At 40.3% G+C, this 24,095-nt stretch overlaps 2 protein-coding genes across 4 annotated transcripts in view; one reads left to right on the forward strand and one right to left on the reverse strand.

Moving 5' to 3' along the window:
• The window catches only part of CCT8 (chaperonin containing TCP1 subunit 8), a 15,568-nt gene extending 13,197 nt beyond the window's left edge, over positions 1–2,371 (forward strand). The window contains exons 14-16 of one of the 2 annotated variants that reach the window (XM_025201326.1): positions 614–733; positions 1,170–1,270; positions 1,983–2,371. In XM_025201326.1, coding sequence (XP_025057111.1) covers positions 614–733; positions 1,170–1,259 — 210 coding nt within the window. In that variant the 3' untranslated portion in view covers positions 1,260–1,270; positions 1,983–2,371. The remainder of the gene's footprint in view (positions 1–613; positions 734–1,169; positions 1,271–1,982) is intronic. The other variant, XM_006021378.3, reaches the window with a different exon arrangement.
• A 3,813-nt stretch (positions 2,372–6,184) lies between these two features.
• The window catches only part of USP16 (ubiquitin specific peptidase 16), a 26,917-nt gene continuing 9,006 nt past the window's right edge, over positions 6,185–24,095 (reverse strand). For both annotated transcript variants that reach the window (XM_006021384.3, XM_025201334.1), the window contains 14 exons: positions 23,130–23,230; positions 20,938–21,128; positions 20,344–20,436; positions 18,988–19,118; positions 18,523–18,610; positions 16,837–16,912; positions 15,582–15,673; positions 14,843–14,899; positions 10,784–10,954; positions 9,482–10,151; positions 8,564–8,658; positions 7,234–7,320; positions 6,633–6,789; positions 6,185–6,535 (listed from right to left, as the gene is read on the reverse strand). In XM_006021384.3, coding sequence (XP_006021446.1) covers positions 6,411–6,535; positions 6,633–6,789; positions 7,234–7,320; positions 8,564–8,658; positions 9,482–10,151; positions 10,784–10,954; positions 14,843–14,899; positions 15,582–15,673; positions 16,837–16,912; positions 18,523–18,610; positions 18,988–19,118; positions 20,344–20,436; positions 20,938–21,128; positions 23,130–23,230 — 2,134 coding nt within the window. In that variant the 3' untranslated portion in view covers positions 6,185–6,410. The remainder of the gene's footprint in view (positions 6,536–6,632; positions 6,790–7,233; positions 7,321–8,563; positions 8,659–9,481; positions 10,152–10,783; positions 10,955–14,842; positions 14,900–15,581; positions 15,674–16,836; positions 16,913–18,522; positions 18,611–18,987; positions 19,119–20,343; positions 20,437–20,937; positions 21,129–23,129; positions 23,231–24,095) is intronic.

A 24,095-nucleotide genomic window follows, 5' to 3' on the forward strand; every position in this document is an offset into this window, starting at 1 on the left:
CAAGTGTGAGATGACTTTGTAACTGTCGCCTTCATGCCAGTTCATAACTGGGAGCTTCCAGACCTCTCAATCCTGTTCCCGTGGTCACTAGCTGGTTGTCAAAAGGGTTGAAAAATGTGCTAATTTTTATGGAAGACGCCTGAGTGTGATTTCTTTTACTGTGGAGAAGCTGCCGCGTGGAAGCTGATATACAAGGTGCTGCTATAGTGGTTGGTGGTGTGCAACAGTGTCCAATTCATTAAACACTTAACGGATAAGAATTACATTACCACATAAATAAGGAACAGCGTATAGGAAAGTTGTAGTTCTTCAACAGCAGATAAACCAGCATTAAAAACAGGGTGAGCATAGTTTTGTGTAGGTGAAATGAGGCTATGCTCTGTTCTGGGGAAAGATACCTCTGGTAATTCCATTTATTTATTTATTTAAGTTGGTTGGAAATCTTATTTGTTAGAAGGACATAAAATCAAGGAAGAAGCACTATTCCCCTAGCATCCATTAGACAACTGGTGTTCAGGAAAATGCAGGAAGATCTACTTTGAAGTGAAGGGGAAACTAGGTGAGAAGCTTTGAAGAGATTTTATTTTATTTAATTATTTTTTTCTGGTGACAGGCTGAGGCTGCAGCTGTGAAGGATATGTTGGAAGCCGGTGTGTTAGACACGTACCTTGGAAAGCACTGGGCTATCAAGCTGGCTACAAATGCTGCAATAACTGTGCTCAGAGTAGATCAGGTAGGTTGAAAATCTGCCCTTAGGAGCAATAATATTGAAATGGTTGTCTTGCTGCATAGAATGCCTATGAGATCTTCTTGTAAGATACACAAGGCCTTAAAAACAAAATGGTAACCTGAAGATGCATTATTTGTATTCAAGTCCTGAAACAGTGGAGCATGTAACCATACTCTGTAAGATGATCATGTTTGATTTAATCTCTGGCCTGTGGTTTCTTGCTCTTTTCACTTGTGACAATGAAGTTTTCTATTCTGCTACGAGTTAAAGAAGATACATATCTTATCTCAATAGAAGATGGCTTCCATTTTTCATTAATAAAAGTACTTCCTATGGTTTAAAACGGAAGGAGAACTCCAGTATGGTTCTTTGTAATTAAAATGACATGGAATTTTAAGTAATGTTATAAATAATATATTTGCTTATGCAACTTGTGTAGATTATTATGGCAAAACCAGCAGGTGGTCCAAAAGCCCCCAAACAAGGCCTTTGGGATAAGGATGACTGGAAAGATGAAACTGCAGAATAGTGTGCAGTAAGGTCCGGTGCAACTTGCTACTGGAGAGGGTTTTTTGCATGAATGCATTTACAGTCACAAAGCTAATCTCTCGCTTGCTTTCAAGAGCACTTGTATGGGCAGTGTCACTGTCTAACAATCTGTTTGTGGTCTTCCACAAATTGTACCTTAATTTGAATTACTAGAATTTTACTGTGGGGTAAGCAGAACAAGTAGACCAAAGTTCTAGCTTTTTACTGTATTACAGCAAACAGTTACTTAAAATTAACTTCTAGCAGGAAAAAAACTGGCAGCCTGTGTCATGCTGTGAAATTCTGATTTCTGGAGATAGAGATTTAAGAATAAACAGTTCCTAGTTTTAAAAAGTGTTTAAACACTTCTCAAAATATCTTGCATGTATCCTACTCACTAGTTTGTATTCTGCAAACTAGACAATTTTTTTTTTCTAGGGGTAAGGCTATAAGTTGCATGCAAACCTGAGATTTAAACAGGTTCTTTTGTGGCACCTGCTGACCACCCCATTGCCAGTTATTAAAGATGTAACCGAGGACGTTTTTAAGTTTTTGAATTGTTGGCTAATATACAAATAATAAGACACATTCATGAGTTTGTAAGGGTGTGAAAATATTGAGCCTGCATGAGTTTAGTGAATGAGGATTTAAGTGCATGATGCAGGCCACAAAAATCCCAAATAGTTATGTAATGTATTATTTTATTTATTTATTTATTTTAAAGATCATCATGGCAAAACCAGCTGGTGGACCCAAACCTCCATCAGGAAAGAAAGATTGGGATGAAGACCAAAATGATTGAACAGTTTAACTGTACTTCCTAAATAAAATAGGGTTGTGTGTGTTTTGTAGTACTCCAGTTGGGGCATGTTCTGATGTCTTATTCCTCACATTAAGTTATGAGACTGTCTAGTAAAAAGTGCAGAATCTCTACCACTTCAATAAATGCACTTGCAGTATAAAATTTGTTAGACCATTTATTCCATTAAATAATCTTTTAACCTTGTTTTCTCTTCATATTGCAAGATAAACTGATTTTGCTTTCTAAGTGTTAATCTGACTTAAGTTATTTAAAGCATTTCTTTATGTTCTGGTAGTGTGGGAGGGATTTTGTATCTGTGTTGATGGTCCAGGAATTAAGCAAGAGGCAAGGCTTTTTTTGGGTGGTATCTTTTATTGGACCAACTGCATGGTTAGATAAAGTTAGATATGTTTTCAAATGCAAGGCATTCTCATTAGGACTTTGCATTCAAATGCTTGTCTAACTTTATCCCAAGCATGCAGTTGGTTCAGTAAAAGATATACCACTCAAAAAAAAGCCTTGCCTCTTGAATAACTAACATAACTCCTATGTTCCTAATGTAAAAAAAAACTAAGTGGCATCTGTGATTTTAATTTTGAATTCAGGAGAGGGGAGTGGAATCAGTAAAGTGCTGGACATTAGGGCTGTGCGAAGCTTTGGTAGTTGATTCAGTTCGGAGGAAATTCAGCCCAATTTGGCAGCTGAATCTGAATTGAATCTGGAGACTCATTAAAAGGTCCGAATCAAATCAGAAGCCTCCAAATCATTTGGAGAGATTCGGCCATAGACTATACAGGCAAAAATCCTTGAGGATGCTGGACACAGCTGCCTCCAGCTGGTAAGTCTGTGGTGGGCGGAGGGGAGAAGGAAGGAGCATGGGGGGCAGGGTGGCAGACCAATGCCCCCACAGAAAGGGAGGGGCTGGGACTAAGCTGCCCAGAGGGAGTAGGGAGGCGCAGGACTGGGGGAGGGGGACTCCTGACACTGTGCTGCTGGTCTGGGAGCTACTTTTCCGGTGGCCCCTCTGTGGGCTCTTGCTGCTGGTCCAGGAGGGCATGGGAGTGTGAGCGTCTGCCCCTGGATCTGCATGGGCTGGGCTGTGCTCCAAGAAGCTAGTCCTAGTCTGCTGTTGGGCTGTGCTCTGCTCCACAAGGCAGGGGGAACCAGGGCAATATTTTTCACCTTGCACCAACCTTTTTTTTCATTGTTTTAGGTTAATCAAAGTTTCCTCCTGTGTTAAAACTGCAAATATTGAGAGAGAGTTTTTAAGCACTTCTTTGGAATCCTAAAAATAATATACAGCAGAGCTGCCTAGCTATTCATAGTGGTAGCTTTTCACTTGAGATGCATTTTGTACAGCCATTAGCTTCTATCTTAAAAATATCTATGATAGTTAAATCTTTTAAAAGATGTGGCTAGAATTTACCAAGAGAGGTCTGAGGTACAGAGCAAGCAAGCCATCTAAAAGAAGGAAGAAACATGCAGAGCTGTTAATGCAAGTCCTAGCTAAATAAGGACTCAGATGTAAAAAAAACCTCAAAAAGCTTTGAATACAAAGCATTCCTTTCTCTCCTTATCAAGGGCTATTAAAAAGTTAGGAGGCCTAAAATAGTTGACTTCTGTCTTAAAAAAAACTGGTGCTATCCCTAGTTCTTACCCAATTTCATGTGGATTAAATTTAAAGTTGTATTTAAATCATATGGTGTTTAACTCATACATATTTCATTTCATGTTAAATTAAATGCAGAACATCTTATTTGTGGAAGTAGGGCATGGTCAGATGACACAATGTTATAGTTGTTAGGGTGGATTTGATTTAAAACACTAGTCAGGAATCCTCAATTTAAGTGTTGTTTTCTGCAAAAAGTGCATTCTTGTTTGATATTCTTTATTAATTTAACTTCTCTGAAAGTAGTTTCAAGAAAGGTAAGAGCTTGACTCTGTACACAAAATTGCAGCGAAACGAGGGTTTGATGAGTGGGGTAAACAGGTCTGTTATCTCATTGCCATATACTGCTGTTAACAAGGATATTATCTCTGGAGATGGAAATCCAGAGTTTGAGAACTGATACTAAGCATCACAGAAATCCTTAATGGGATCTTCTAGACAGAGCACTTCATAGACTCAGCAATGGTAAACAGGTTCTACCATTGGGTAGAGTGGTTTTCTTTAATCTTTTGTAATCTATAGAGAGGAGCCTCTGAGAACCTTGTAAAATTGGGCCCCTAATATAGTCCATAGCCTGTTGTGACCTATTTATAAAACTTTTCTAGAAAGGTTACTTGAATATATTGTCTCCAAATAGTATATAATTAGAAGTTATGATCTCTATTCCATTATATCTTTGAGCTTTACCATAGCTTAAATTAAAGCTATCTTTATATAGATTTCTTTTTAAAAAACATCTTTAAAAAAATCAAGATTAAATAAAAAAAAAAAATCTGCTTTTTAATTTTTTTAAATTTCAATTGATTTTTATCCACCCTGGCAGTAATATAGACCAGGTTCTCTCAACCAGTGGGGACCCGGCTCTTCAACTGGTGGGACCAGGACTTTTTTTTAACTGGGACGTACAGTGCAAAAGTTTGAGAACTGCTGGTATAGACTACATAGTAGTATAAACAGTACTATAATATTATTGTATTAGTACAGTAGTATATACATTACAGAACTATACCAATATAATTTTAAATGTGAACAAAACAGGTTTAAATTACAGTGGCTTAGCTTGCTTCTTTCTTATGTATGAAAAGATTTAAGTTTTAGCTGTTAAATAGCTGATGCATACAGCCAGTCCCTCCCTCTCCTTTTAAATACTGCTTAAAATGATGTCTGTCCCCTAAACTTACAGAGGTACTGGAGAGGGAGAAACTAAGTGAGCAGTGATTTCTAGAGATTTTGAGGGCAACGGGACTTATGATACAGATTTTGAAACTGAGATTATTTAAAGTTACTGTGTGCGCACATTATAGCAGGGGTTAACAACGTACAGCATCCAGGTTAGAGAGATGGCTCAGATCCCCACTACAAGTCAGGAAGCATGCCAGATTTAGGCCAAACCTCTGTAGCCAGTAAGTCACTTGAAGTCCTGCAGTCAAATAGCTAGGACATTGTCTTTGGAATTACTTATATATATTTTTGATGCAAACTTAGACACAATAGTTGTGGCTTCCTACAATTACTATCTCAGCTTCTGTCAGTGTTAAGATTAGTTTATTGTACGTTTATATAGTGCCTACTAAGAAGGGCCTTTGCCAATGTTCACTTAAGGTGCTTGGAGACTCGTAAAAAAAATGATGGTGCTTTACTTTAAATTCGACACACCACATCCAGTACATGCCTGGAAGAACAAGTGCGTTAGTTAGACCTGGCTCACCTAACATTTGTATAGATTGGGTGCTTTAGTGGGGCTTTTCTGGTACTCACCTAATCCTTGATTGAATCAGCTTTAGCTAAAAACATCAAAAAGCCCCGCTGAAGTGTCTGATTTATAGATGCTACGGAGCCCAGTCAAGTAATGCACTGTATCCAGCAAAGCATGCGTTTTTTTGGTTTTATTTAGTTTGTTTGGGGTTTTTTTTTTTTTTTAACGTCTGCAAGCAGCTGCAGTGTCAGGATCTGAGTGCTAGTATTGCGAACCGTTTTAGAATGGTAAGGTGATAGCTCTGATGTTTTTCAGACTGGATGAAAATTAAATCAGAAGTGAAGATGACAAGTTTGATAGCCTCTTGAGAGAATGGATTATTTTAAATAATAGAAATGCTAGCTAAAAATTTCAACAAAAACACCTCTGGACCAATTATTTATGAAATACTACCTACCAGCAGAAGGTGAGAAATCAATATTGTATAAACTGGGGAGTATACCTCAAAGTAAATACAAAAATCTAAACATAATTTTTAAAGATAATTCTGGAGTTTAAGTAGGAGAATATGGATAGGCAAATCCCATGCTTTTTCCTGTGTGTCAGCATTTCAATCCAGAAAAGTTGCTTTGTTTATCAAACACCACTGGCATAATTTAGTCAAGAAACTAGGAGGAGTTCAAAAGCATACATTTGTTCACTGCCAGCAGAGTAGCCATTACTGAAAACAAACGATTCCAGATCTGAAGCTGTAATTTAGGAACAAAGTGGTTTTATTTAAAAACCAGTGCAGCTATTGGAGAAGTATCATTCAGTCATGTCATCAGTTAGTGCTTCTAGGTAATGTTGGGATTTCTGAAATTGTTTACAGTAGCTTCAAGTCTAATAGACTAGGACTGAGAGCAGTTCTCTTCAATGTATCACTTTATTTTAAATCAGTTTAAAATCCATGAAGTGTTCGGTCAGGTGGCTTTTCTCATATTAGTTAAAGCAGTCGCTCATAAAACAAGAGATACGCTTGTGAACTCAGCACTTTAGATGTAGACACGGCTTGCACATGGGTGTCGCTGATATGAAACCACTGTCCTTTTGCAGATTCAGTTTCTGAAGCTGTGGAACACAGAGTTTTAAGAGAAAGACAGATACATTATTACAATCCATTATTGTCCTACAGGAATCTATTTAAAGCTAGACTACTTATGCCTACCTTGGGGAACTTCTCCATGAAGGACAAGATCAGAAAGATGGTTGTTCATAGCTCTCATCTTGGCATAGGCAGTGTAGTGGCCAGATCGCATAGTGCCACTATGTTCAACAACCCCATAGAGAGAGTACAGTACTCTTGAATTTCCTTCAGCCACATTCTGCAGAAGTGAAAGTTTTGCTTACGTTACTAGCAAGGTAAAAATAGAAGGATGCCAGCTTAGCTGGTGTGTCTTCCAATCTCATTGTTGTGTAAAATCAGAACAGCTTTCAGAAGATGTTTGTGTTGCTAAATCTTCACTGACCAACTTACTATGCCTAAAAACCAACATGCTTGAAAAAAGCTTTATCACAAGCTCACCTGTGCCTACATGCAGCCAATCCTATTTAGCCACAGGTTGTCTCAGAGGTTGAGGTGGGGTAGAGGGCAGTTTTGAGTAACAGAGGATTTAGTTTTGACACCAAGCCAGTCTCTGAAAAAGACCAGTCATATTGGCCCAACTAACTGAACAAAATCACTTGGGGGAAGAAGGAAAGGAGACTCTCAAAGATGTGTTTGGTTTTTTTTTTGGGGGGGGGGGGGGGGGGGGGTTTGTTTTACTTACCTTGCATTTAACTGTACAGAAAGGAGCCAAGTCTATTACTTCTGGAAACTTTATATGCCTGTTAACTTTCCGTAAATTAAATCCAGCCTAAAAGTAGGATTAAACAAAAACAAAAGGCAGGACTTTAAATCCCGACACACACACAAAGCATGGTCAGAGCAAGGGTTTTCTTGTGGGGAATTTGTTTTTTTGGGTTTTTTTGTTTTTTTAGTGTTTTAGACTCAAGTTTAAAAAATGCCAGCATTTTAAAGGTCCCTCCTCCCTCCCCTTCAGGTGAGCTTAAAAAAATGTGCATATTCTTCCAATGGCTATGCTTCCATAACTATTTTCCCACTTGTTCCCTACGCTGCTTCACTGTATAACTTGGTTCTATACTGCATGGATGCAGACCTTCTCAGCAATTATTAGAAGTAAAGGAGGGAAAAGGTTCCAGTCTAAATGAAAGGGTTTTGTGATGGACTGGAAGTGGTAAAAGGCCCAATAATATCCCACAGCTCAACACGTCCTAGTTGAAACTCTTATGTTATTAAAGTTAAAAATAATCATGTACCCATTAGATTGGTGGATGCCAACCCTTTTGGCAGGTGTGCCACAAGTGAGCCCCACACCCTCCCTGAGTACCCTCTGATCCCCTTCTGCTGCTTTGCTTTCTGCTCCCCTATCTGCCAGGTTGTGTGAATTAGATCATATGCACAGTTCCTTGTTCTTTTCTAGATTTCTCCTTCTTTACCTAGATACCTTTCTACTCTACTAATCGTTTAACCAGAGCATGTGCTTTATATAACTAAACTTTTACAACAATGCTTTTCAGTTGACTGCCTTCTCTTCTTTTCTAGCTTACCACTGTTTCTATAGTTTTCAATTTTGGGCTCTTTGCTACCAGCTTCAGTATAATGGACTCAGGGGTGACGTGTAGGGGGTGCATGTGCACCCATGCGCACCTCTTGAGTGCACCCCGTCAGGCTGCACTCCCTATTTAACTGGTGGGCAGGGGGGCAGGCGCCAGCATGGCCGCTTTTACAGTATGTGAGATTGGCTGTGGGAGACACCCTTCCCCCCCCGCCACAATGGAGAGAGGCATGATGGACTTAAACGTCAGCAGAGAGACAAAAAAGAACTATTCTACCCAGTAACAGTAGTAGATTACACCAAATAATAGCAGTAAATCATGAATAAGTAAACCAGGGGTATTTCCTAGGTATTATTTCTAACAGTGGAAAGGAATGTTCTAGTTCAAAAAACAATATCAGAAAAGAAAGATCCATTTATACTGTAACACTCTTTAAGAACCCATATTCACTAGAAATACTAAATTCTGAGTTAAGAATACCTGTTGAAATCTCTTTAAGTGAAGTGTTAAAATTGGAGGCGCAAGAGAGATCAGCATTTGCTTTTTGGCATTAGTGTAAACAGGCTTCTTTTCACCTGAAAAAAAGAAAGAATAAACATAGCTGATTAGCCATTCAAAAACAGTATGCTAACATCAAAAGTCTCTTTAGTGTGCAGTAAATTACAGTAATGATTATGTACAAACTAACAATTTAACAGAATCTAGTATTGCAATACATTTAGATCAAAGTTTCCTCTCCAAAACTAAAAGCCTTTACAAGCTGCTATTTCCTGGCATGCTGTTCCTGTTTAAAAGGTTGAGAGCTTATCGAGTCTCATCAGCAGAAATTCATACAGAATTAATTCTAACAAGTTCCTCTTTAAGACTTCTGCAAAGTTAGATGCTGTATGGTGCTTTTTTTTAATTTGGGGAAAATTCCAGCATGTTATCCCAACATGTTTTAGTTGGTCTAATAAAACATATTGGATTTACCCAAAGAACCTTGTCTGCCTACGCCCTTAGACCAACATGGCTACAACCTACATCCCTGAAACACGTTATTACATAATTCAGGTTCTCCAGCAGTTTTAACACTTAAGTTGTGTATATACTAGACAAACATTCCTGCATTTATTCGTATAGCCTAAAAAAATATTAAAAAAAAAAGTGTTTTACATTCAATCTTACTATTGTCCATACCCCCTTTCTCTACACAGGTAAGAATTTAGGAATATTTCCAGTGAAGTTAAAGGAACACTAAGTAAAGAGTTAGCTGCTCACAATTTGGCTTTTAAAAACTAGTCCAAGAGAAACTCTGCGCAAACCCCCTTTTAAAATGCATACACCATACACTCCAGGAAAATTACAGGAGATATGGACACATTTAAACGTTTTCTTCTTTAAATTTAGTTATCATACTTTTTCCATTATTTGTTGGTCCATATTGCCTTTCTGTACATACATCACAGAGCAGTTTATTGGTTTCACTGAGTTCCTCATTACGAGTGAACTGATATAAACAAAGATGGATTGAACCTTCTTCTATGTTTAGATCTTCCCTGTTTGCGAGAGTACAAAAAGCCGTTTCTGGGTCCTCATTCACCACTTCACATATCTTTGTTTGAGCAGTATCAAATTCATCCAAAGTATCCATATCAATGTCAGAAGCAGCATCCAACTGTAGTTTTGACATACTAGTAGCAAGTGCCTCATCTTCTACATGATCATCTTCCTCAAAAGGCAGATCTTCAAGTCCACTGATGCACTCTGCAGTAGAAATTAAGTTTCCTAAAGGGTCAGCTACATTGTTTTCATTTTCTAAACATTCTTGTTCTGGATTTCCTATGTTTTCGTGCTCACTCTGTGTGTCTGTACAGTTCTCTTTATTATTCAAGTCTTTTTGATTTAAATATAATTCTTTACACTGATTTGAAGGCTCCTCTTCCTGCTTTAAGTCTGTGACTTCAGAGTTCATTTCTTCTGCCTTTGTTTCTTTGTTAGTCTCTAAGTTTTCTTCAGATTCCTCTGTGACACACACTTCTGTTAGCTGAAGCACCTTTCCTTGAAGTTTTTGCTGCCGACGCTGATTCTGCAAATCCAAATATGTAGGTTAATATAAACTGCATTATAAAAGAGTAAAAAGAGTTGCAATATTTTAAACTGCTAAGCGCTTTCTTTAGGAAATACATTCTTAAAAATGGTTATCAACAGTAGAAGCTTCATCTAAAGCAGGGGAAATTATTTGTGACCCTCAAGCTAAAAGTTGGAGTGTACAGCATCATTCTCGCTCTGCTACTTGGATAGTGTTCTCCCCCCGCATATCCCCAATCACTCTTCCAATCCAGATCTGAGTTTGTGGCTCCAGCATGTTTTCATGCTTGTACTCCAGAAACATTCTCCCCCCCCCCCCTTTTTTTTTGGCAGTAACTTGACAGGAGGAAAGCCAGAGCTACAATCAAACTCCAACCCTACCCAAGTAAGTGAATGCTTAGTGCTACAGCTCTATAAGTAAAATGCATAAAACTTTTGCTTCTTACAGTTTTGCCATTGGGTTGGGAGAAATTTGCAACTGTCCTCATGCAATTGTCCCCCCAACTCATAAAACAGACTAAGCAAAAAAAGTGAACAGATTATTTTACATGTCAAGGTAAGTTGAATAACATTGAGTACTTTATTCTCCTTCTTCCCTGGGACACACCCCATCCCTGACAAATAACCAACCTTGGCTTGCTTTTTAGCCTGTTTCTTTGCTTTTTTCTGGTGGTGCTTACTGGCACCAGGATCCTCCCGCTCCTTCATATAACTGTCATTATGTTTGTCATCATCCTCTTCTTCATCAGTCTCCTTTTCCTTTGCTTTTTTAGCATTTCTTTCTTTTGTACTTTTAGTACTCTTGAAGAAAGCAAAATCATAACAATGGTACCATGACAAGCTTCAGAGAGACATTTTATTTTATCAATACAAAATTAAAGTTTTAACATTACACAGCACTGTGTATGTTACTGAAAAGTTTTTCAGAGCGATACGACTTATTAAGCAGTGTAATATAGAGTGTCAAACATATGGCCTGTGGGCTGGCTCCAGCCTATGGAGCCTTTGTATCCAGCCTGCTGGTCACTGGAAATTGGGGATGTGGCCAGGGGGTAGCAGGCTGCTGCAGAATCCAGGGGGACATAGCAATCAGTAGCTCCAGCTCTGGTGAGGGGTACCTGGCTGAAGTCTCTCAAGCTGCCACCACCACCTCTGGGGCCAATGCATGTAGTGGGATAGATCCAGCCTGCAAGGAGTTCTGTTATCCAAATCTGTTCTAAAGTAGGAAGTGAGGTTTTTGACTCTTTTAGCACAACACATACAAACATGATTCAGGAGCCCAATCCTGTTGCTCTTGTGCCATGAACAGATTCGTTAAGTGTTATATTAATGCCAAAAGAACCAGCAGAACCAAGCCCTACGCATCTGAAAAGCACAATATCACTCAGGTTTTATAGATATGAATCTCATTAAGCTCAATGAAGAGAAGAAAAATTTGGGATAGTTTAGAATGTCTTCAATGCAGAGATGTGGGGTGGAAAACTTTCCAGTGCTTTGTTTCTGTGGGAAATTTTCCATTTCTAAAAATTCATTGTTTCATAAAATTCATTGGTAACAATGAATGGATGCCAATACAACATTAGGCAAGCTTGGCAGGCAGCAGAGAATATGTCTCCTCTCACATGGTGGAAGGGATACTGTAACACTTGACACTTGTCCAGGATTGTTCTAAGGATCCTAAGCATTTCACCATCAGCAGCTTCTTGTGAACGGAACTGGAAGGCTTTCAGCTCAATCAAGACAAAAAGGAGGAATAGAACAACAAATGAACGCACCGCTGAGCTTGTTTCCCTTTCTCAAAATCTCTTGCTTTTGGAGAATCAGTCAGAAGCACAATTAGTGAAGAAGATGCAGTGTGATGATGATAAGCTGCCCATGCCCATAGACTCGTTGGTAAAACCATCCTTTAGCGAAAGAGAATGTGGTTCAAGTAGTTATGAATCAGATTTGTCTCAGTCTGATTCCGAAATGGAACTAACAAGTAGTGCAAGTGATTCTACAGATAGCGACAGTGAAACTGGACGTGCTGCGATGACTTCAGTGGAAGAGAGTTAAACTCTGTTGAAGTGAGTGAGTGGGCAACCATGGCATGTCATGCACAGTTCTTTGGGTGTGCTAAAATTAGTCAACAGTTTTCAGTGCCTTCATTTTCTTTCTTAAATTTAAAGAGACAATGTAAGGGAAGTGCATGCTATTGTGTATTGTCTTTAAAAATAATTTATTTCCACATAAAGCTTTGAATTTGTTTGAATATAACATCTAGACCACATTAAGTGTTCTGTACTTATTTTTTTTCCCTAACCAAATATTTCAGTTCAAATACTTGTGGTTATTGGGACATAAAATTAACATGGGGGTACTTTTTTTTAGTTTTGTTTACTAAATACAAGTCAGATAAACGTGCTAAATCAGATCACACTTGACTTGGGGCATTGGACAATTTTCCAGAAAAGTTTTCACTTCAAACTTTTGTGGAAAACCCACATCTCTGCTTCAATTAACCTATTCATGTTAAATAAGCATTTCCAGAATCAGACCCTTTATTTGCTAGTTAACATTAAGACAGATAGCTCTATGCAGTTTGTTTGTATCCACATATGCCAGGAGGTGCAGATGGAGAGAGAACACTTTTAACTTTCATTTTGGTCACCAGCCTGTGGTGACTTTTCAGATTCATCAGTTATAAAGAACCTAGCAGTTTGTAGAGGTAGGTTCTGTGACCCTCACAAAAGGTAAGGCCTTATGACCCATCTCAGTGTCATACATACCATCTGTGTGGGGGTACTGAGGTGATCTAGTTTTTTGTTGAGGCTTTCATATCAAAGTCTTCACCCAATGGGTACATGGGACTGCTGACAAGCTCCAATTGACTGGGAAAGCAGTGCCCTTTAGAACAAACAGCTCTGCAGTTTGCCTTTAATTCACCAACCTACTGTGAACCAAGCAGGTTGTGACCACCTAGATATGGATGACCCAGGTTCTAATGTAGTGGGCTTAGGCAGGTGTGCTACAAAATAGCCCCGCATCCTCAAGTGCCACTCCTGATCTGTTGCTCTTTCTGCCACTGTGTTGCCTGTCCCCTTCCTCATCTCCTGCACACCACACACAGTTGCCCCCCACAGGTGTCACAGGTTGACTGCCTCTCTTCTACAGTATTCACATTAAAGGCAGTCCTCGACTTGTGACTAAGTTACAATGAACCACACATGGGTTTTGACTTTATGACATTCAATACAGTTGCATCCAGCTGGTGTGGATGGGGAGGGGGAAGGGAAGGGGCATGGGGAGGCACATCAACACCCCCCACAGTGAAGGAGGGACTAGGGCTGTGGGACTAACCTGCAACTCATGGGGGGGGCAGGCGGGCGGAAGGCAGCAGCTCCTCTCACAGCACACTGCTCATCCAGTGGTTCCCATCATTGGTCTCGCCACTTGTCTGGGGGGGCATGTGCCCCCAGATCTGCATGGGGTAGGGGTAGGCAGAGCCAGGGCTGCACTGGGATGTGCTCCAGGTAGGCAGCAGGGGCTACAGCAAATTTTCAGGTGGCTACAGCCCCTCTCTCCACCACTCGCCCTGCCCTGCCCTGGGGGCACATGTTCCCCCCATGCCCTTCCGCCACTCACCCAGCTGGAGCAGGGCAGGCACAGGATGAAGCCACAGCTCAGCTGGGGGGGCACGGGGAGGGCAGGGTGGCTTCTGCTGCTGCACACTGCTTGTCTGGAGGCAGCACAGTGGCTCTGGCTGGGCGAGTGGCAGGAGGGCATAGACCCTGGTCCCAGTGCTGCTGCCACCAGTCCCTAGCACAGCCCAATGCAGCCCTGGCCGTGTCCTGCACAGATCCAGGGGTACCCCCCCTCCCCCCAGTCTCTCTTGGACAAGCAGCAGGAGCAGCCACCAGACGAGCAGCGTGCAGCAGCGGGAGCCACTGTCCCCCCGCCATCCCCCCATGAGCTGCAGCTCAGTCCCACACCTGCCCAGCCGCAGCCCCTCCCTCACTGCAGGCCCGCCCCCCACCACCTCTTCCCTTCCACCACAACGGACTTACCAGCTGGACGCAACTGTATTGAGCATTATAAATGGGGGATTGATTCCTTTACAACTGTTCCTATAGGAAAATTGGTTCCTACTTATGACATTTCAACTTAGACGTGGTTTTCAGGAACCAATTGCATTGTAAGTCTGAGGACTGCCTGTACTTTGCTAACCCACTGTAATTCATCTTACTGCATCAACACAAAAATTGCAGGAAACTGAAAAATAGTGTCATCTAGCTTGTCTCAGAAATACATGGCTATTCACACTGTCACATGATCTATTTAAATGAGAGACTCTTGAAACTGAATTATGAATACTTGAACACTGAAGTCTTTATAAGCCAGTCTTTCACAACAGTGACAAATTCTTCCAGCATAGCAAATTTCATTCTCTGATCAAAATCCTGTCTACTTTAGGAGGAGTAAATGACAGACCACCTCTGGTGGTTTGTTCACCTGTTTCTACCACCATGATATGAATTGCCAAGAAGAGCAAATGCAGGCATAACTTGTAGTCCTCACATCAACTCTTATTCTCCCATTATTCTTGTGTAGATTTATAAGCAATTATTATTATGACTTTAAATTATTTCTCTAGCATCCAAATAATAGTGCTGAACTGGCAGCACAAAGATGGTATAAAAAGATTCTTACCTGATCATCCAATACAGGAAGTGACAAATCAAGGAAAGACTCATGGACCAAGGACACCTTAAGCAAACAGATTTTACTTAATATCCTTAAAAGTATTTTTCTTTGTTAGATATCCAACAAAAGTTAGGGCCAAGCATTAAAATGAACTCTGAACTTTGAGTAGTTAAAGTCCACATACAGACAAATAAATGGCCTGACTTCGAGTAGGCCTGAGCACCAGCACCTGCTGGACTTCCGAGTTCTCCTAACTTTAGGCACTTAAAAACAAACACAGATACAGAAACAACACTACACACCTTATTACCTTCAAAAAGTCTACACTAGTTTTTATTATTATTACTCTATCCATGGAACTGCATTCTAAACAATCTTATGTGATCATAAAAATGACATTTACAAACAGGAACCTGAATGCAAAGTCACAGTTCCTGCTAACACACATAATTCTACATTCAACTTTCTAGAACTGGAAGAAAAAAAAAAAAATCTTCCACGCTATCCTCCCCAAACATTCAGCCCTCATCCACCATCAAGTTTTCAGAGAAAAGAGTAGCTTTGTTGTACATCAAAACATGTTTCTGTCAAATTTAATTTGAGAAATGTATAGCTCCTTCTGGGTTAAGCTGCTATCAAGTTCATAAATCCTCATCTAATAGATCCTGTCCACAACATTATTTCTTGCTTTTTCTATATAATAAGATGTGGTCTTTTGACCATTCAAAACAGATAGTTCACTTACAGTTCTGCACTCCTCACACATAATTGTACTAGTTAATTCTCCACCAAAGATCCGGTCCACAAAAGTCTGTATCCCCTTTTTCTTTTCATACTCTGAAAATGAGAAAGTTTACAATATGAACTAGATGCAATAACAACATTACCGTAATGCCTGCTTTGGATTTGGTATGTTGAATTACCAACAGTGAGAACACCATGTGTAAGATTTGAGGTGTGTGCGCAGTTTTGCTTTGTGTTAAGTTTTCTTGGAGGAAAAAAAAATGCTTTACAGAATAAAATTATTTCTGTGAGTGAGGGAAGAGATAGGCAAGAGTGGAAGAGAGGTTACCTGATTCTTAAATACCTTCCTTCCCTCTCTAGCTTCATAAAATTAGTATAGCTGATTATTTTTAAATTTAGCAACCGTCTCAAACTAAACAACACTGAGCTGGTCAACAGGACACCTGTAAAATCAATTTTGGTTCAAAAGTCAGGACTTTTAACTCAGTAGGTATGTTGAAACAGAAAACCTGTTCATTTTTTATCCTAGATGATGTGCAACATTGCAGTGCATTGCTGCTTAAAATTTTCCTTGCAGTAATAATGGGCTACCAGTGGTGGATAAGTACTTCCTGTTGTAATCTATTTGCAAGGTACACAGATTTTACCTGGTTACATGATCTCAGGTAAGACATTAAAGCACTAAAATTAGTGTAAAACGTGGCCAAAATCTGCTCACTTTACTCAGGATAACCAGGGTCAAATGTCCTTTTGAGTATAGCAACCCTATAAGGCTAGTATGTTTAAGGCACTCCAGTCTCTATAGCTAATGGCATCTACTTCTCAACCCAAATAGCCAGATATACATTTACATCTGGTCAACTGGGCAACTGGATGAATCCAGAGCAAAGTTCAAATTCAAACCACAGGAACTATAGCAAGGTGCCTTGAGGCAGCGGTTCCCAAACTGTGGGTCATGGCAACATCAGTGAATGAGGCTGCAGAGGTAGCAGGCCATCCTGAGAAAATGGGGCCATAAATGGGGTCATGCTGAGGAAAAGGTTTGGGAAGCACTGCTGTAAGGGCTACATTACTGCATCTCACTCGCAGTGAATAAACAGATCTTTTGAATAAATAGGATAATCATAACTTTCAAAATACATTTTTTAAGCTACTGTACCTCTAATCTGGTATGTGAGATTATTAAAAATGCAGAGTTATTTTAATGCAGCATTACAGTTTCAATTATCAGAACATCTAATGAATTGGAATTTTACCTTTAATTTTCTTTTTTAGTTCTTCATTTTGTCTATCAGAGACATTCAACATCTTAAGTAGTCCAACACTTACTCGCTGAAAGGTAAAAAGTGAACAGATCAGGGGTTGACAACATTTTTGGCCTGAGTACCAAAAAACCTGGGAACCTGGACTTTGAAGATGTTGTGCCAGGGTGGAAAGCTGGGGAGTTGAGGGGCCTAATCCTTGTCATGGCAGCACAGCCCCATCCCTGCCATGCTCCCTGGAACACATGGGCAGCAGTTGCCAGCAAAAAGGGAGGCTGGGCCTCCAGACCCCGGTTCAGCTGCTTGCAGGCTCATGGCTGCCTCCTCCAAGCAGCCCAGGCTCTTGGCAGGCCCCTGTTACCTGCCACAGAGCTCAGGCTGCTTGCAACAGGCAGCTATAAGCCTGGAAGCAGCTGCACTGGGGTCCAAAACCCTGGACCTACTTGGTGATGGTGGCTGCAGGGGCACGGCATGGAAGGCACCAGGGCACAGGGAGGTGAGCGGGCACCCCTTCCCCACCACAGTTTGGGCGCTGGCCACACACACAGAGGCAGTGCAGACCCTGCCAAGACCCCATGGGCTGCAACGGGAAGGGCCATGGCCGAGGTCTGTGCTACCCCACTGCAGCAGAAGCAGAATTGAGAGTGGGGGCTGGCAGCACAGCTCGGCCCAGCCTAGAAGAGCTGGGGTGTGGGAGGAGTTGTCCCTCTGGGACCACCCGGGGCAGCCACCTAGCTGGAGCCTTCCTGTGCAGAGCCGCTGCGCTCATGCAGCTAACCCTGCCCTTCACAGGCAGGCCTGGCAATACGGGGACAGGGACGTGCTCCCCTTACTCCCCTTCTGCCCCCGTGGGGATGCCAGGCTTTGCAGGCATGTAGTCCCAGGCAGTAGAGTGAAGCCCCAGCCCCTTCCCCACACTGGTCCCTGAGGCACAAGCAGCAATGAGCTGGGCTGGGACTCTGGACCCCAGTGCAGCCACCTGCAGGCTTCACAGCTGCCTGCCACATCCTGCCTGGGCTCTGCGCAGCTGCTGCCTACAATGGATCCCAGGCTGCTTGCAGCAGGGCTTGCAACCTCCCCGCTGCAAGCAGCCCAGATTTTATGGCTGCTGGCAGCTGCCCAGAGCCTGGACTGGATGCGTCATGCCAACCAAAATGGCCTCGTGTGCTATGCATGCCAGGGGTTGCTGACCACTGGAATAGATGTTCCATTATAAGAAATTATCTTTCCTAATTCCTAAACATATATTTAGTTATATTAAGCCTTTCAAATTAATAATTGGTGAAGAAAGATGTTTATTCAACATGACTGTCTATAAAATGCATGAAATATGCCCTACATTAGAGCGTCCTTAGCATGAACTGACTAGTGTGAGAATAACGCACTCTACAAACCAAGGCCCAAATGAAAACAATGGATTCCTCTGCATTGTTCCTCCTCACATGCAGAGGAATAATTTGCTTTATCAGGACACTTTTATAAGAAAACTCTGCAAACAAACAAGGCTAGAACTTAACACAATTTAATTTGGTATGCAAAAAAATTACTTATAGGCTGCCATGCGTACTACAAAATAGCAAAGAATATACATTAAAGACAGAAAGCTTCCTGTAAGCCTACTGATTTAAATGCTGTTGAATACAGACACAACATTTGCACTGCCACAACAAAAGTACTTACTTGGATTTCTTCTGCTCTCATCCCATCAAGTAAGTAACGGAGCAGTTCCTGACTGTCTTGCTGTTGGTACCCTTTAAATCGTATTGCTCTGTTTAAAACAAAATGAAAATGACATAGCATACTATTAAAGGATGCAAAGCATTTTCAATTTTGCCAGTAAGAGATCAAGGCAAATTTTTAAGCATTTAGTAGTTGGTGCATTTATATAGGAACCACTGAAAAACATGAAGTTTAATAGTTTAGAGAGCCTTATTTTACTTCTTTCACTCCAAATTTACTTATTTATATTTTGGCCCCTGCTGCTTTCTTTGAAAAAGTTTGGAAGTATCACATGAATGAGTTATTTTCTATTGCACTCATGGTAGCAGAAAACATTACTGGTAAGAGTAGAGCTCCTGCCTCATTAACCCAAGTTTCTTTTTATTTTTCCAATCCCACTATAAAGTGCATTAGGCAGATACTCACTTTTTACAAACTTGAGCAAAGAGTTCCTTCGGAGTGACAGTTCCCTTTTTTGTTTCCTGCATCTCTGTAAGGAACTGGCACATGGCTAATGTAAGGGGCCCTGGCTGTTCAAGCTGTATCACTAGGGGCTCCTGTTAAAAACAAAAAACAAACCTAGTTTCGCATTCTGAATTCAGTAGTAGTAGTAATAATCGATTCCTCTGGATTGAGCCGCGCACCCCAAAACCTGGATTCTAACTTCTCAAAAGAATATCCATTATGGAGTAGTAGGCAGCTATTGATCCTCTGGATCATGGTGTACACGTAAGAGGTCTAGTCAAGTGCCTGATGAATCTGCTTGTATGGATTCCTAAGACCATCATACCAAGACCTTTGAAGCATATGCCTAGGAAAAGAATGGAGGCTGTCTGAGACCTACCAGCCCCGCTTTAGACCACTGAGACAGAAACTAAAGGCCAGATATTCAGTGCCTTGGTGGCTGTAGCTTATGCCAGAGAGCAACAGACAAAAACTGCTGCTAACTGCCTAATGCTGCAGCAAGGACATGTTTCTGTCAGGGTGATGTCCCTTAGCCTCTCTCTAAAGAAGGGGTACCTACAAGGCAGTGGGGACTAGGGTTTTGACGTACCCTATACTCGCCTAACTCCAGAGGTTGCAACTTTGTGGTATTTTATAGGAACTACCCTGCTATTAGTATCCCCACCATGTTGCTACCAGGCCCTCTAGTCGGATGCAATTTACAGTCATACCCAGGAGTATGACTGTATGATTACATTATATTGCATTCTAGCAATTACGTTAGAGTAAGATTTACAAAAAAAACAAAATAAGCAATAAGTTAATAATGCAAACTTACAGAAGAACCATTTTCCTTTACCTGGTATCAAAACTCAAGACTAAGAATAACTTGTTTAATCTTAGCTCCAAATTTCCCAGGCTTCTTTGAGTTACATTTTTCAAAAATATAACAGTCCTGATGGTTTTTATCACATTTTTATTCTTCAATTAATAATACATGCACTAATTTAAAGTTTGCCCATATTGGATCAGTTGATCACATTCCACTAATGTAATGATACAATGAATAAATATTTAAACAAAATGGAGATATAATTGGAAGTAACAGAGGTATTCCTAAAAATTAAAAGGGGCCAATTAGCTGCACTTAACACCTTAACTTATTAAATACTCCTAAATTCCTTTTTTCACAGCAGCCAATGATAAACTACCATTAATTTAAATCTTGGCTTTATTAACATTTCACTTCAATTTCTTCAAAATCTAAAAATTCAGACAAAGATCTGCTTGTTTCTTTGGTGTACCTAAAAGTTACTTTAGTTTATAAAGTGGACATACTGTTGAAAAGTCAGGTGGTTCAATTTTAACGGTTGTTCCCGGCATTTTAGCTTCCTTCAATAACTCTCTCAGGACCGGTGTCTGTGATAAATTCTGTTAAAGGAGTAGTAAAATTAAAACTGGTAAATCAGGGAGCAAAAAGAAAACACTGAAGTGATATACAGTATGGGCAGATGAGCAAGTGATAATGAATTTCAGGGAATTTATCTATCTTTTTCCCACAAATTCTATTTTGTTCTTCAACACAGAACAGCAATATTATCTAACTTCCTTCTTTTCAAACCCATTTCTGCTTTTTGTCTAGAGTCTGCCACCAAATGGCTAGATATTCTATACAGACACTGGGTTGGGTGAGCAAGGACAAGATCTTATTCAAGTTATAACTTAAGTAACTTATTGTTGGAAACTCTTATCCTTTGTCTCATGCCCCTTTTGTTATCTTGTCTAGATATAATTAAATTGTAATTTTTCAGGAGCAGCATCTATCAGTGTGTTTGTGCCATCCCTAAGTGAAGCTCTGATTTTTTTTTTTTAAGCCAGTGCAGTATTTAAAGTAATCTGTATCTGCAGCAACTCCAACACTACCCACTGTACCTGCATGACAGCATTAAAGAAGCACGTATTTCCCAGGTTACTAAGTCCTTTCACAATCACTTCTGCATTGGTATTTGGATAAGAAGTCTCTTCTTTGATCATGCCTTCCCTTTTTTCTTTTTCTTGCTCATTTCTGTTATCTTTTTCTGTTTTTTTATTTTCAAAATCTTGGCTTTCTTGATGTTCTGATGCTGAAGACAAAAAGCATTGTTACCTTTTTAAGTATATCCAGTGAATAGAAGGTAGCTGTGAAAAAGATTCCTATATTTTTATTATAAATTTCCAAAGAGAGCAGTAGAATGATATTATTAAATTTTTTAACTTATACCACTTAATTATTTAATTGTATAACATTTCTTTTTTTTTTTTTAAAAAGGTGCTTAGGTCACCTAAACTGCTACTTACAAAAAGCAAAAGCAAAAGCAAGTACTCATCAATATCTGAATAAATAATGTTATTGAACAGACAAGCCTTGCAACCTAATGCATGTGCTTGGATATTTTTTATTTGTTGCACCAAAAATCAGAAGAATCTTGCAACAGTGAGTATATAAGCAAAAAAAAAATGGCAGGTGAAATTCAAACATTTGTAAGTTCTGGGTAATACATATGGGGAAAAAATAACTAAAAATGTACATACATGATGGGCTCTATATTAAAATGTTACTACACAGGAAAGATCTTGAAATCATAAACAGCCCACTAAAAATATCAGCTAAGTGTTCACCAGCAGTCAAAAAGGCAAATAAAATATCAGGAGTTAAGAAGGAAATTATAAACCAATCAAAAAAGGTACCATTATGCCCCTTTATGAATCTGTGGTGTGTTAACACCTTGAATACTGTGTGGAATTTTGGTCTCCATGTTTTGAAAGGCTATAGAAGAACTAGAAAAAGTAGAGAAGGGCAATAAGGATAATTAGGTGCACAGAGGAGCTTACGCACGAGAAGAGACTAAGTAGGCTAGGCCTTTTCATAGATTGATTCATAGATTGTAAGGGGCTGGAAGGGACTTCACAAGATCACTGGGTCCAGCCCCTCTGCATTAGGCAGGAAAGACAACTGGGGTCAGGTAACCCCAGCGAGTTGACTATCCAGTCTCCTTTTGAAGATTTCCAGGGTAGGTGATTGTACAACCTCTGGAGGGAGTTTATTCCACAGTCTGGGCACCCAAACTGTGAAGAAGTTTTTCCTAGTGTTAAGCCTGAATCTATCTTCCAGGAGTTTGTGACCACTACTCCTGGTTTTCCCCAAGGGTGCCCTGGTGAACAGTTGTTCGCTGAGCCCTCGATGTATTCCCCTGATGTAGCAGTAAGCTGCTACCAAGTCCCCTCTCAGCCTCCTCTTTTTTAGGCTGAAGAGGCCCAAGTCCCTCAGCCTTTCCTTGTATGGCTTGCCTTACAAGCTCTCTCAAGCTTTTCCACATCCTTGATGAAGTGCAGCACCCAGAACTGGACATAGTACTCCAGCTGCGGGCTCACCAATGCCGAGTAAAGCAGAAGAATCACTTCCTTGGTTTTGCTCGAGATGCATCGGTTGATGCATGCCAGGGTACTGTGTGCCCTGACGGCTCATATTCACACTATGATCTATTACCCCTAGGTCCCTTTCAGTCATAGTGCTAGTCAGTTTGGCGCTATCAAGCCTGTAGGTATGTCGAGGATTGTTTGTCCCCAGATGAATTTATGTTCCATACTTTGCCACTGTGAGAGACAGGGTACTGGGCTTGATGGACATATGGTCTGGCTCAGCAAATGGCACTTGGTGCACGTCTTGCACTACATGACTAAGCTTAGCACTCTTTACCCAAATGAGGCAGACATACATCATAAATCATATCGATTGGTGTTCCAATCTCTTTTGCCTTGGTGCACAGAGCATGTCACCTTTCAGTGGTAGGTAACTTGGGTGATCAGGGAACCTTGTACAATAATATCGCAGAGGCGTTTTTGTTTGTTTTTGCCTATACCAGGCTTTGCGTTATGTTGCCAGCTAAAGGAGTCACTTGTACAGTGAGGTCGCAAAAATTCTTAGGGAGCTATTGCTTAGAAGATTTCTAAATCTTTTTGCAAAAAGTTACACTGAAATATAACAATGCTTAAAAATTTCACAGCTAAAGTAGACTCTTAATTTATTCTACTGTCTAGTCTGTTCAAGGTGCTTTCCAGGGCTCTGGACACTGCAAACAAGTTACCTGTATGTGGTGTGTCAGCACAAGCTTTTCTGACATTATCCACAAGTTGGCCCAAGCGAGTTGAACTACTATACGGGACTTCATTATCACACAGATAGCACCTGAGCACAGACAGAGAGACAGAAAAGATTCAGAGTTAAAAACAGTTAAACACTAATGTCCAGATTAAATTCCTAAACTGTGCCATTTCATACAAATGTACAAATACAGCAATTTTACAGCACTCTTAAATCATAATTTTAGGAAACAAAATCTAAGTAAAAATGTGGCAACGATCAGGAATCACAAACCCTAGTTATTTTCATTCAGGACACCTTTATGGTCTTTATTAATGTAAAAGTCAAGTTCAGTGGAAAATTTGCCTGAATAAACCAAAAGGATAAAAACCCAAAGGAAAATGGATTACAAATTTTATCAGATAAAAATTGAAGGAATTGAAATGTATTCTATCCATCCAAATAGTTAGTTGTACTTAGCCTAGATAAGATAATAAGTAACATGTTGTGCTTATCTTGTTTAAATATTGTTGTGTGTTTCTGAGCTGCTGATATAGCTGTGTTATAAGACTTAAAACATACCAACAACAATGGAGAATCATAGAGCTGGAAGGGACCTCCAGAGATCATCTAGTACATGATATGGGCATAGCATATAATATGTAGTATATGATTATGGTACTACACTGCAATTCACATGATTTTGCTGAGGTGCTGCTATGATGTTGTAGATTGGGGTAGTCAACCTGCAGCATGCATGCCAGTAACATGGGCAGCCTCTGTGTGGCACGTGGCTGATCAGGAAAGGGACAGGCAGCACAGGGGTAGGAAGGGCAGGGAGCAGAAAACAGAGCAACAGATTGGGCAGGGGAAGGAAACTGGGGAGGGTCTGGGACTAATTTGTGGTACACTTGCCAAGAAGACTGGTCCCCCAACTCCTGTAGTTGGCATGCTCTACCACAAATAAAAT

The sequence above is a fragment of the Alligator sinensis genome, unplaced genomic scaffold (assembly GCF_000455745.1).
Source record: "Alligator sinensis unplaced genomic scaffold, ASM45574v1 scaffold373_1, whole genome shotgun sequence".
Classification (NCBI taxonomy): domain Eukaryota; kingdom Metazoa; phylum Chordata; order Crocodylia; family Alligatoridae; genus Alligator; species Alligator sinensis.